This window comes from Hyposmocoma kahamanoa, unplaced genomic scaffold (genome assembly GCF_003589595.1).
Source record: "Hyposmocoma kahamanoa isolate Upper Pololo Valley unplaced genomic scaffold, ASM358959v1 92, whole genome shotgun sequence".
Classification (NCBI taxonomy): domain Eukaryota; kingdom Metazoa; phylum Arthropoda; class Insecta; order Lepidoptera; family Cosmopterigidae; genus Hyposmocoma; species Hyposmocoma kahamanoa.
The window spans coordinates 17,212,341-17,227,462 of record NW_020654748.1 but is presented as its reverse complement, the minus strand read 5'-3'; the positions used below and the strand labels follow the sequence as shown (position 1 = coordinate 17,227,462).

Sequence of the window (15,122 nt, the reverse complement as noted above, 5' to 3'; positions counted from 1 at the left end):
TAATGGTCTACTCTTTAGGTAAACAAAGAAACAAACATCATTAAGTTTCCATAAATTGTAGTAATGGTCGCAGGTAATGTTGTGCTCGATTATTAAGATAGTCACTAATTAACAAAATAAAATGCATTAATGTTCTGTTCTGAACTATTTGAAAGTTTGAAGCAATATTTTAAAGAACAACTTTGAATTGATTCAGATTACTAAAAATAGTTAATTCCTTTGGATAGTCGCCAGTAAGCAATAACAGAAACCTAACCTACACCGTGATATTAGCAGAATGTTACCTCGACCATTCATCAATACCCATGTCATGAAAGAAACATGTGGATTTGATATTATTAGATCTTATTAGACTTACTTAAATATACCTCTTAGACACAATTTTACACTGCCACGGAAGTGAATCGAATTTTCGTCACGTAATTGTACGTAGCATAATGAATTTTATGTCAATTGCAAGTGAAACTATTTTTCGGATCTAAATCGAGTATGTTTGTTTTTTCTTAAACAAACCAACGTTTGGGTCCCTTTACAGATCCGACAGTCAATCATCAGTGTGCATGGGACATGTAAACAGGTAAAGCCTGAAAACCAGCATCTTGCTGAGGCTGTAACCTTTTCTTCATTACAGACCTTTTAAGTTATTATTTTAAGTGTTTATGTATTGTTTCCTGTGTTGAAGAATAAAGTCCCTTTTATTTTTTTTATTTTTTTTTTATGTAAAGGTCCTAAAACGTTGGTTTGTTAAATTTAGTTTAGTTTAAATCGGGCAACATGACCTATTAATTTACCTTCAGGATATAATTAACCTACTGAAAAAAGGAGGAGGTTCTTAATTCGACTGTAAGTTTTTTTTACTCCGGTCATTTGTGAACCGATTTTAACAATGCTTTTTTTGTTAGAAAGTTGGTACCTCGGTAGTGGCCGCTTTTAAATTTGAAAAAAAATATTCCACCCGTAACCGGTAACCGATTTCAATAAAACTTGGCAAATATATGTAATTCCACGAACTTTTGAGGTCTGTTTTTTTAGTATTCTGTACTGAGTTTATATAATAAACTAAACAATCAATATACACGAATTGCACTTGTCGGCGTCGTGTGCCGCCAGTTGATGTCAGGTAATCGATATATGGATACCCTTCGGCTAAAACTCCATGCAATATACGCGATTTGAATCCGAAAAAATAGTTTCTTTTTCGTGTGTGTAACAATCTCGAAAACCTAGAGCATTTTATGTCAATTGTGAAACTTACAAATTAGTTATATGCTGTGACTGTGGGAATTCCCGAAACTGCGCGAATATTCTCCGGAAGACGCCCGACCTGCTTTATTGGCTCGTATCTATGTAGTTTGTACGTTACACAATAGACACAGAGTTCATTATGCTATGGTGGTGCTATTCTATTTCTACTGTTCCAAGTTATTACTTACCAAGAGTTGCGAAAAGTGGCTCACTTATTCCCTTAAGCAGTTGATTCAGATTTTACTTGATTTTGTAATTGGTACAAAATAATAAATTGATTAATTTCATTATTCATTCAATTTTTTATAACAATAAACTACTTGGGGAATAATGATATTCGTATTAAAACTAGAGTGCAATAAATAGATTATTGGGACTGATTACATCTGGGACACTTGCTTCTAGGTCACAAATCAAATAACATGACATTCAGCTCTTTGATACATACTCATAAAAAACAATGATAATAAAATAGTGGTAAGCTAATAAGAATACAATTTCTAGGTTACTAGGCTAATAAAAATACTAATATAAGCATAAGTTCGACCGTATTCAGAAATTACATTTAACCCGTGTAAAATAACGTTGTCAAATTTTCTCCTAACATTAATTAAAATACAACGTGCCCAGCCAACCAACTCATAAAACTTCCCTGTGTAAACATTCTGACCACTTTCACACCACATGCCGCAACTAAAAAGCCACAGCCTAGAAAGCTATTAGCCAAAATTAAGTGTATGTGTAACCTTTGTAGAGTCTACTAATTTGCGTCACGCTGTGATCACAGACACTTGTGTTAGTTTGCATATTGTCACGGCTAGTGAACGTGCTAGTTTAATTCTGAAATTAACTACACACAGGATACGTTAACACTAAAACAATTCTGGATCACTTCTACCGCAACCTAAGGAGCAATATATCCATCTAGACATCAAAGTCAGACTATAAACAGATCTGTGCAAAATTATGAAAACATATCTGAAACATAAAAAGGTTGAGTATTAAAAGATAATCTATCGTAAACTGTATCAAACTATAGAAAAGAAGCATTAATTATACCGGAAAACCCGAGTGCCAGAAATTGGGAATTGTGTTTATGAATTCAGTGAATACTGGGAATATTACTAAAATTAAAATATAAAAATCCGTCAAGGATAAAGGAAAACACAGTTATAGCCATAGGTAGAAGTAATCATTTAATATACACCTACGTAACAACGCCAAAAGAGGAAAATATCAAAAAACTTTTACAAAAAATTGTTGGTATGAAAACTTACGCCAGCGAATATTAAGTATTAAGCATTGTTCAAAAAATGAATGCTTCTCTGATTCATAACTAAATTCAGCCCTAATTCAAAATCAGGAAACAAGTCATGTTTCATATTAACATGTTAAGGAAATTGCGTTCCCCGTTCTCTAATAATTCATTAAAAAAATGTCGACGTTACCTGATTGAGTATCTTAATTCAAATAACTATTTACACTTAACATTCTGTGGTTTTTGCCTCAAGTCAAACACTCTGCCACTATTGGCGATGTCACAAACATTAGACTAAAATTGATGACAAACAAATAGGTCTGGGTGTCTTTATTGACCTTATAGAAAGCATTCAACACCATTAGTCATGAATCGCTCTTATATAAATTGGATGCTATTGGTATTAGATAAATTGATATCAATATGATTAAACCTTACCACAGCCTTACCTAACTTGTTGACAACAGGTTGACAAAATTAGCAAAACTCAGAGGTTACCTGAACCAATTATTCTTGGAATCCCACAGGGACCTATTTTAGAACCTTTACTGTTCCTGGTCTACATTAATAACATACATAAAATGGGTTTGCAGGGCGGTTTAATACTAAACTGATGACACATGTCTACTCTTGAATTGCGATGATAATATCGAATCAATAGAATCATTTTTAAATAGTTAGTTAATAAAGTAGCCCAGAATAATTTAAAACTCTTTTCACTTGATTGGTACGTTTTCACTTATCATAAATATAGCTAAGACAAATTTTATGATTATCACCGCAGCATTAAGTTATAAGTAAACTCTGAAAAATATTTCGTACTGTCGAGTAACATGAAAACATCACATTCAAAAAATTCAGAATAAAAATATTATTTCTCATGGCTTCTCTTTATGTCAAAACTCAATCCGTAAAATGTTTGTCACAAAAGTTATATAATATATTGGTCAAATCACATAACGACTATTTTATCGAAGTATGGGTTCCAACTTTTAAAACACATTTAAAAAATTTCTAACCGTGCAAAGTAAAATTATAAAACAAATTTTCCACTTCTATTAACTGATCCCAACTATATACCAGAGCACACAATTAATGGTAAGTTCCCAATCTACGTACTATGACACGTATTAAGAAAATTTTCAAATAAAAATGTTCATTAGCAAATAAATTTTACTAAAATAATCATATTCAAAAATATGTAACCGGGCGTGCAGTGATGTACTGCAAATACCACGGACGAATTAGCTATACAAAAAATGGCTTAAACATAATGAAGGAGACACAGTAATTCCAGTTATTGAATAGAAACCTCAATTCCATATCATAAGACATTTCTCGCAGCAACATATATACAATACTTTATTAGTTCCACATTTTCTACTAAATTAAAACACAAAATTTTTTATGCACGAAGTTTCGAAAACTGTGAAATCGAATCAGAAATAAGGATATCCGCAAAAGAACCAAAGTAACCGACTTATCCCAAAAGTTGCAAAGCTTAAGTGGCAGTGGGTGGGACACATTGCTCGCAGAACAGATAGTCGATGGGGCCAAAAAGTTTTTGAGTGGCAACCTCGTACCGAAAGAAGCAACGTGGATATACCACCCACAAGGGCCGATGACCTGACGAAGGGTGAGGAAATCCGCTGGATGCAAGCAGCGCAAGACCGATCGATCTTGGTGGTAGGCTTTTGTCCAGCAGTGGACGTCTTTCAGCTGAAAAGATGATGAAACTACATTTCATACATAACTGTTACTCCTGTCACACAGAAGTCCCGAGTTGAATTCCTGGCCGGGAGAAATATTTGTATAACCTACATTCATTTATCTAGTGAATTTGGATGTAAATAGTGGTTGTCTATGTGTGTAACCATGGCGCCCGTGATACAGATTTTTCCTAGAGCGGGGTGTGTTATTTATTTATGCCTTGATTACAAAATCATATTTTCTCAATATTATGTTGTATTACGTTTATGATACCCTGTACTTTTTGATAAGTGAATTTGTATTATTTTGACAAATAAATATTTTAATAATTACTTAAACTTCACACCAGCGTAAGCAATATTTTTCGTTACAGGTCCCAGTAGGATTAAGCTAGTAATGATGTTGAAAAACCTACCTGAACAAAAACCCAGGAAATAGACAACTGCCATGCTGTCACTTTTTATAAGATTAAAAAAATATTGGCTTTACACAAACCTAATTTCGCCAACTTCGCCTACCAAACGTGACCATTATAATAAGTACCTCATTTGTGAGGCGATCTAAGTAGATGGGCTATTACGATATAATGTAGATGTAAAAGATAATGTAGAAGTGAATTCGAATTACAAACACTATCTTCCAGCAGGATCAGCAGTGGCGATGATAGGTGCAAACTTACGCTTCGGCTCAGCGGGTGCAAGCAATTCCACAATACTCAACAACACCAGATATTGCCCACCCGGCGGCGCGGCAAGTGCTGCGGCCTTGCTTGCCCTATCTGGGCTTGGCATGTCGGCCAATCTAGCACTCATGACTGTCATACTTAGCAAGAAACAGTTAAGAAGGTAAGTCTGGACTTATTACAAGTGTAACTTATTTAATATCCACTTATGAAAGCTCCTCTATTTTTTTATCTCGATCGATGTTCAGGTTTCTAGGGGCTTTACAGTCCCAAAAGAATATTAGTAGTATGCTACTAATATTTTTTTGCGACCCTTTACTTCGATGTGCTGTAGCTATTGTACTATGGCTTTTTAATTTGTACTTGAACAGCATTGCGAATGGCAGCAGCGTGAAATTAGGATGGATTCTGTAGAAATGATAACTTTATAAGATAGAAGAAAAAACAATATGTTAATTTTTTACGAGAGTATTAGTTTTTTTTATGATGCTTAGTGACAAAAAGCCCAACGTGCACCTGGTGGTAAACAATACCTCCTTATATCAGTTGCAGTACCACTCAGAGCTTAAAGTTGCAAAGATCTAAGGGCCGCGGCACCCATTACCCTGAAATACAGTAAAGTACTACTTGGCGAAAGAAATATTTGTGGGGAGAGTATTTCCCCTGGCAAACCCATTCACTAGGAACTTCTATTTACTGTGAAAGACGCAGTAGTGTCTGGAATAGGAAAAAGTAGGATCTTTTAAAAGTTAGATGTTAGTAAATAACGATACAAAATTGTAGAGCGAACACTGAGACAAACGAAAGTACGTTCATATGTCAACCAGATCATGTCCTGCCCTTAAAAAGGTCATGTGAGAAGTGTGAAGTATAAACAGAGTGAAAAGACTAATGCAGTAATGGAAGCGAAAGGTATGTCAGAAGCACAACCTGTGGAAGATGTATATCTATATACCCCAGTGAGTGACACGCTTGATAGTATGTACCTTCCAAACAAGCACTCAGTGTATTTACGTTCAGTAAGGATTAGGTTTATTGCCTTACCTATGACCGCATTTTAAATTCTTCACGCCTTTTTTCTTTCATAACACATACAAATGACTATCGTTTACGATCTTTTCGTTCCACCCTGAGATAATACTCAGGTGACTCAAAAAATGACCCTCATTTTTCTAAATTACTGTTTAATAGAGGTGACAAAGACCCGAATAATGTTGAAATAAGAGCTAATGTTGGAGAGGTGTTATGGTTTGTAGGGTGACCAATCGCTAATTAGAATTATATATGTCGATTCTTATACGAAATAATATAAGTTAGGTAGATTATCCGGTTTTATTATTAATGTGTAACGAAATGTATCCAATCTACATTCATACACAATGAAATTGGGAAGGGCTGCAATTTGGTCAAAAAGTAAATCCTTATGGAATTATGGCAAAAATAAATAATAAATAATAATAATAATAAATAATAATAAATAAATTTATTACACTTTTAATAAGTAATAAATTTATATACATAATCACTTTTATTAAGAATATTATTTCATTTTTAAAGCTATTCAGAAATCATTAGTTACTGATGCTAGATGCATTTGCTATAAATTCGAAAAACAAAAAAAAACTACTACGATATGTTGTCTTGCTTTGCACCAAGTTTTGTCCCCATTTTTTGTAACTCTTTGATGGTTGTGTGAAACTGGGTATTATTTATTGGTTTTAAATTCTACTAAAAACATATATGTGAATCCTAACAATGTAACGTATTTCTAAACCAATTGTTAAGCTATGTACGTATTGTTTTCGTGGCAATAAAATGCACCAAAAGGACATTCAATTCAATTTGGTAGCCCTAAGCGGTACGACCGTTACCATACACATACAAAATGCAACGATCACTGACGGTTATTGCCAGACCCACGTTCTCCCTTTCTCCCATAAAGCCTGTTACTGACTTTGTTGTAATATCGCTCATAATAATAGAACATGTCGGAAACCATGGCACATGAGGAATAAAAATATCTCTTTTGTGCAACACTTTTATTTAATACTAATAAAAATCGAATGCAACTACAAAAATGCTTATATCCATTTCCGTTCTGACTTACTTCGTCATTGTTCCACCCCTTAACGTGGCTACTAACGGCTCAACGGAAATGGCTCTTCCGTGGTAATGCAGACGCGTCCATAGTGGAGCGTGGATCAATGTATAGCGAAAAATGAGCAATGCCGATGCGCGGCGATGGGTTGTCAGTTGCTAATTATCAATATGAAAGGGCGAAACGGGTGTGTGACTATCGGTGATCGTAGGCGGTGTGAGGAAATTTGTAAAATCATGGACCGTGAGAGACCGCCTTTACTTGCCAGATACAAGTAAACGTGATATTAAGCATTATCACTTCAAAAGATTATGAAACTCAGCAGTTAAACGCGAGCTCGATCCCTTATATGATCGGAATTTACGCTATTGATCGCATGTAAATGTCACTTCTTGAAAACAGATTTCAGGGTCACAATAATAAATATTACCAGCTTTATCGTTATGTAGTCTAATTTTATTTTGGCAGAAAAAAATCTGAATAACACACTTACACGACCATGATATGAAACCAAGAACGTGCCAAATCTCGTTCCCATCTCTGAATTATGAATATTATTTACTATAATAATAACAGAGTTAGTGTCAGGATTTATACGATAAATAAACACAATGGTTCGCCGTAGGCTTACTGCTTACTGTGGTTACCCGTAGTGTTGTAGAAAGCAGCAAAATAAATCTGATAAAAGTCTGAAGCCTGTCCTGTAAAATAGATTGCTAACCCAAGATTGGATATTATGGAAATCTCTTTTTCGGAAAAGCCCTTATTCGGCAATATTTATTTATTAAACTAGAAGATACATATTAGATGTTATACAGAGTGTTTTTTTTAATGGGCCATTATGGGAAAATCCGAAACTATAGAAGAAACAAGAACTGTCTTAGGAACCGCTAAGTCTTTTTTTATGAAAAACAATTTTGGCATAGTTATTTTTTGGTTAAGCGTAAGCAGTCCATAAAAATGAATAAAATTGATGAAAATGTTTTTAGTGAAGGGACGAAAAAAATCAGAACAGCATAAGTTGGACAAATTTCATAAAATATTTTTTCATACAAAATTAATAAAATTGTCATTTTTTTTTCAATTTTAATTGACCCAGTTTCTTATGAGAATGACTTCATTGTATCGGAAGAAAAAAATTGGGACAGCAGAAGAATTTTGTTTTAAATTCATACAAAAGTACTCATAGTACTAGAGCAACGAAATTCATTCTGGAGCACTTCCCAGAACACCCAGACCAAAACCAATTTCCCAAATTGGTCCTACCGGGAATTGAACCCGGAACCTCCGCATCCAGCGTCCACAATGTAAACCTAGGCCACCGAGATCGTCAAATATTACCAATGATAGTTTCATTGTTTTTGACACTCTTCTTCTTCAGTAGCAGTAGAGCTTCTTGTGAAAGAGTTCAGGGAAGTATACACCTTATCTATATCTGCTAATAAGCAGTAATGTGAGCACTATTGCGTTTCGGTTTTGAAGGGCAAGGGTACTGGTGAGATTACAGGCACATACGACTTTTCAACATATGTATGTCTCAGGGTGACGGGCGCAGTGGCAGTGCCCCTCATAACTTTGCTATGCCAAGCTCTGAGTGGCACTGCATTTGTTATGGACAGACGTGTACCTTACCATCAGGCGCATGATTGATTCGTCGTAATATTATAACAAAATACTGTAATACCAATAGGTTTATGAAACATGTTATGGCTCTTCATAGCTCCATTTTGGCACATAAAGAGCCCGGGGTTAAACGCGTTAAACAAGCGTTGACGATCCGGTCTTTTATTTTAATTTAATTTTATTTTATTTTATTTATTTATCAGAAAAACACAAACAGTTACATACTAAACAAATAACAAACATTGAACGAGCAAGATTAAATAATTATGAACCAACGACGTGTTCCACAAATGTGTTACAATTAAGATACTATGGGTCGTATTCCAGAACTCTACTCAATGCTCAAGTCAGGACTTGAGCAGACTTGAGTAGGATTTCAAGCACTGGAAATACGACCCTAATGGCAAGGACTTGAGTATGATTTTCAGTGCTCACTGCAATACTCAAGCCCTGACTTGAGTATTGAGTAGAGTTCTGGAACACAACCCTATGACTCGCGTAACACATGCGCGTAGTTTCATGCAATTATATTTGAAAAATTTTGTTTGCACATATAGGGAGAAATTACATAAAATAAATAATGTATAAAAACTATATGTTATATATGACCACATACTTACATGATATTCATATATATATACACACACACACATACAAACATGTACATAACAATACATGTCAAATCAGTTACGATAATAATTATAGATACCATAGAAATCAGAAGTCAAATAGACTTACTAAGACTTTATTACTTACCCTAGAATACCTGATACCCTTGTGAACGAATCTGAGTGGCACTGCAACTGTCATGGATAGGCATGACGCGATTAGCGCTTACCACAAGGCGCACGACTTTTTCGTCACGTCGCTTGATATCAATAATAAACATAACTTTTTTATTATAATTATTAATACAAACATCGAACACTAAGAAAAATTCCATCAATTCGGCTGGATCCGAACCAGCACCTTCAGCATACCGTGCCTGACGAACTCCCAACTGAGTTATGGAACGAACTGAACGCACGAACGAATCGGTAACTTTTATTTTACAAATTCACGTTCCAAAGGTTCAGAACTTACATTAAATAAATACTAATAATAAGTGTAACATGGACCAGTTATTACAACTCACCAGTGTCCTAATTTTCGATGAAATCGAAGAATCGATCCGATCGGGTAGTCTCGAAATCAGATGGGTTTCTGAGCGAGAAGATGAAACTGATACCTACTATATCTTTCTAATTCGTAAGTTAAATCAACTATTGTTCCGATAAATATGTCAAAAGTATCCGATCGGACAGTTGTGAATCGCAATAATGCGCCTCGACTCGGAAAAACCGCAGTGTCCGAACGAGAGCTCTCCTTTGCAGACATCAAAATATGCAGACAGTTTAAAGCTTCTATAATATATACTATACTCTACTATACTAATATATAATATACTATGCCCGTATTGTGAAGGCTCTGTACAGCACAGCAAGATTTATCTGGCCAATAAGATACATCAGAAACGGAACTCCAATTCATTATATCAAATTACGACCAATTTGTATATATAACCTAGTAATTCAATAAAAGATGGCGATCTCGCATTTGAATCAGCTGATGGGCCCGGATAGCCTTTGATAACACGGTCGTAAATCTAACTAAGTAAGAATTCCTCTTATTTCTTGCGAAAATTTAGCAATGAATTGAGCTCTTAAGTACTTATTAACCGACTTCAAAAAAAGGTGGAGGTTCTCAATTAGACTGTTATTTTTATGTATGTTACGCTATGACTCCAGCATTTGTGCACGGATTTTAATGATTCTTTTTTTGTTGGTAAGAGGGTATCAGCGCAGGCTCAGCGTTAGTTCCATTTACATTTGAAGAAACTATTCCACCTCTAAGGGTGGCACCCTATTGGATGAATCCCACTTCGCGCACTTTCTTTAACCGATTACAATAAAACTTGGCAAATAAGCAAACTTTTGAGATTAGTTTTTTTTAATAAAACTTATAATTATAATCTTACGATTGACATTGATTCTTGGCTAGGGTTTGAAATGTAAAGTTCAATCGAGGTTTTTGTGATTGCTACACACATAAAACTATTTATTTGGATCTAAACCGTTAATTTAATTGCTGACTTTACCATCCCAGTCAGCTGTGACCATGGGATCAGTAAAGGGTCCGAAACTTTGATTTGTTTGAGAAAACAACAATATGCGACTTAGATCCGAAAATAATGTTTTGTTTCATATATGTAAAGCTTAAGGTCTTTTATTATATATTTTTTATTTGTACAAAACCACGAGCGATCCCATTTTCCATAACTTTATCCTCTTAAGGCCCAGCAAACTGCTATAGAATAAGCGCTAAACGCCCAATGTACCTTAAAATGTATTAAATCGAATTACATGCTTCAGACTCAAGCAAATGTACCCTTAGTTTTGTATGAAAAACGTACGTTTTTAGATACCATAGGGTTATGGTTATATGGAATACATAGCGGTAATTTGAAAGAGGTATTTTCATTATAATACACACTGGGCGTTTACGTGATCATAAAAATAATATTGTCTGAGTCTTAATCACTTCACATAGTATGTACATTTTTATGTACACGGAGCATTAGGAGGTTAAACTTATTTACAAGTACGGAAAAAATTTTTCAAGACCTAAAATTTAAAACTTACACTTTTTCCATGGCGCTAACTTCACGACATTTTACTACATGACTGCTGGCGCTATTATTTAATCTGTGTTATTTCAGATAATGTAACAAATATCCGTCGCCCCACCACCGTCACCGGGCCGATATTACAAATGTAACCCTGTTAGACACCAAGACGTTTCCATTTCTATTTCCATCTTAGATGCCCCTCGGGTTACACAAATAGTCCGCTGGAAAATTCTTTATCAAGCTTTTATCTTGTCAGTGTTCGATGGGTTGGAAAGGTTGTTCCGCCCTAAATAGTATTTTTAACAATTCTTTGGTTAAGGACGTGGAAAATAGCTACACACTACATACACTGAGAAACTTGCATGATGGTATAATAGGTTACATATTTGTAACAATTATTTAAACTCTAGTTACCTTAGACATCTTGAATTTTAAAGACTAGTATTTGTTAGAAATATTTCGATTAAAAAGATCAGAAACATATTTATTTTTAACCGACTTCAAAATAACGAAGAGGAGGTTCTCAATTCTATTGTATTTTGTTTTTTTTATTGTATGTTACGCGATAACTCCAGCTGGTATTTGTGAACCGATTTTAATGATTCTTTTTTTATTGGAAAGAGGGTACTTCAATATTTATCCCATTTAAAATTAAAGAAAGTATTCCACCTCTAAGCGTGCCAAACCAAGGAATGAATCAGTTGCAGTGCCACCCAGAGCTTTAAATTATGAGGGAGCATTGCCATAAAGAGAGCATTGCCACTGCGCCCGTCACTCTGAAGACGAACCCCTTACCCTTACCCTTCAAAACCGAAACGCAATAATGATCACATTTCTGCATGGCAGCAGAAATAGGTAAAATGGCAGTACGTCTCTACGACAAACTCTTTCACAGGGAGCTCTACTGCTACTAAATACGTAAGCAGACATGATTCTTCTCATAAAATGATCCGATTCAAGTTTATTTAACATGAAATATATATTACGACGTAATAAAAATACGTACAGATTAAATTTCATCTGATTTTATAAGTTTTTATTGTTGTTTGTGTGAACTAAAATAATAATAATATAAATTCCAATAATATCAAGGGGATTTCGTTCGTTGTAAATAATTTCGTAATAACTTTTTAATAGAGTTGCAATCGAAATGAATTAAAAAAAGAGAGAACAAAATAACGAAGTCAAAAGTGAAGCACCTGTGACAATTTCCGAGGAACTGTTTGACCTTCGTCAAATAAACAAACCGCCTTCGGGAGAGGGACGAATTTCGCAATAGTTGTCATTTCTATTGACAAAGGTCTTGTATTTCTGAGGGTAGCGAAGACTTGCTCTCCAAATTGTTGGGGTAATCTTTTCAATCGCTATGTCGATAATTGTCACTTTTACTTTCTCGACAGATATATTTTTTATTAGCACAATAATAAGATTTTCAAGGTGTTATTCCTCAAAGGAATTGAGTATTTGTAAAAATTACGCTATATAATATATAAAATTATTAATCAAATTTTTCCACCATAGTTGCTGAATCGCTTATCAAATCTTTTCAATTTATCTTATCAAATCATGTATAACAAAGACTTGGCTATATTATTTCAAACCCTTGCCTTTTTCTTAGCGGAAAGATTCAAAAAAGAACAAGGACAAGCCACTAAAATATGCAATATATGGACTAAGTACACTGAAGATTAGAACATATAATGTTTTGCCCCGATGACTCTCAGGTTTTGCAACGTTTTCAAGACCACTTAAACCTCGTCACTCATAAGAACTACGTGACGTCATGGTGATTGATAAATTGCCTATCGATTTTTTTTTCTTATAACCAGTTGACAGAATGAGTAATAATTTTCCCTTTATGTTGCGGATTTTGAAGCATGATTTGATATTTTTGGGTTTTCTATTACCTACTTGATCTGGTTAGGCCGGATGGGAAGGAAATACATTTTGTTGTCGTTGTAAGGCCTTTGTGGTAACCTGAAGGCAATTTCCGTGAGGATTGCTACACAATCGCTAACTCTACTGCAAATTTATAGTAGGATTAGAGCTCCTTGTGAAAGATTTCGTCTAGTTTAGTGCTGCCACCTTACCTATTTCTGCCGCCAAGCAGTAATGTCAGCGGTACTGTGTCCCAGTTTTGAACGGTAAGGGTGGTGGTGAAATTACAGGCACATGGGACTTATGAACTTATGTCTCTTGGTGACGGCCGCAGTGACAGTGCCCCTCAGATCATTGCAATTTCTGGGTCTAGTGGCACTGCAGTTGCAGTGCCACTAGACCCTAGTCATGGATATGTATGTCGCTTACCATCAGGTGCATGCCCGTCACCAAGAAACATAAGTTGACAATTCCCATGTGCCTGTAATTTCACCCGCACTCTTATCCTTATCTCGAAATAGAGATAAGGTGATAGTACTTCACAAGGAGCTTGACTACCACTGACACTTATAAAAAAAAGCTGCAAAAAGTATACACAAAAATTATTAGTCGTTAATGTTTTGTAGAAAAGGCGAAAACGCCATTTCGCAAAATTTTTCAGTGGATCATGTTTTATGTTAACGACTGTTTTAAAATATTTACGTCCTGTTTTAAAATTAAATTTTTGGTTTTTAAGTTGAAGTTTTAAAATTTAATTTAAAACATTGCGTAAATGTTTTAAAAAGTCGTGAAAAACTGAAACATTCTTCACTGAAAAAATTTTGAAAATGGCTCTCGCCCTTTTTACAAAAAACCTGGTCTGTACAAAACACAGACACGATATATGGTAAGTATTTATGGTTAAGTGCTAACGAACTTATATTTCTATGCCAGGTGGTCCCATGGTCTTCTGTTTCACCAAGCGGTAGTGGACTGTGCGCGAGCAGCCATCCTTCTACCTCTGGGCATCGCTGTATTCCGCTGCCAGCCTGTTTACAAATGCTCATTAGTAGAAACCGCCTTTCTTTTGCTGGTAAGTACCTACTTACGTATACTTTCTCGAACCTCTCGTATACGAGTCTAATATTTCTTTATCTCGTACATTTTTGTCATATGTTTACCCGACTTCAAAAGAGGCGGAGATTCTCCATTCGACTGTTTTTTGTGTGTATGTTACGCAATTACTCCGACGTTTGCGAATCGATTTTGATGATTCTTTTCTCGGAAGAAAAAGATAGAAAAAATATTCCACCTCTAAGGGTGGCAAGAAACTTGGCAAATAGATTGTAATTCCACAAGCTTCATAAAATAGTTATTTTTGATACAAGTGCGGAAAGTTAGTCATTATTCACGAGTCTCGAGGCATCTTGGCCCGAGCCAGAGGCGAGGGTCAAGACTCGAGACAAGTGAAAATGACAAATCCGCACGTGTATCAAACGACGTTTTTTAATACGTTTGCGAAAAAACTACATTGAAAGTAAAATAAAACAGTATTTAAAAAAAACTCATTTTCTGCTAGTAAATTAAAATAATGAAATACAACCACTGCAACCATTATTTAAAAATCTATGGAAATATAGTTCTAACGTGCTGTTTTTGTTTATTTTCTGTAATATCGGTCTGTAACCACTTTTCTTATTATGAAGTCCTGGTACTTTTGTTTAAACTTCTTTAGGAACCCGTGCACGGTAGTGAGATACAATTTATCTGTAATACATAAAACAAATATATACATAAAAATCTCGCCTGTCACCCATTCAGGAGTAGGCAGAGACCTCCACTCGATACGTTCATTATATAGTATTTGTAAATAAATATAAGTTTTAATGAGGAATGACTTACGTCACAAAGCACATAAATATGAAATAAATATACAATCTCTTTAGTTCTATGTTTAAGACTTAAAACAACAATAGGTAAA

The 15,122-nt window shown here is 34.9% G+C and overlaps 1 protein-coding gene across 6 annotated transcripts in view; it reads left to right on the top strand.

The window, feature by feature from the left end:
* LOC113236853 overlaps nt 1-15,122 on the top strand; it is a 71,996-nt gene that overhangs the window by 44,153 nt on the left and 12,721 nt on the right. For 5 of the 6 annotated variants that reach the window (XM_026473062.1, XM_026473057.1, XM_026473059.1 and 2 more), the window contains 2 exons: nt 4,857-5,058; nt 14,096-14,234. In XM_026473062.1, the coding sequence (XP_026328847.1) occupies nt 4,857-5,058; nt 14,096-14,234 (341 nt within the window). The remainder of the gene's footprint in view (nt 1-4,856; nt 5,059-14,095; nt 14,235-15,122) is intronic. The other variant, XM_026473058.1, reaches the window with a different exon arrangement.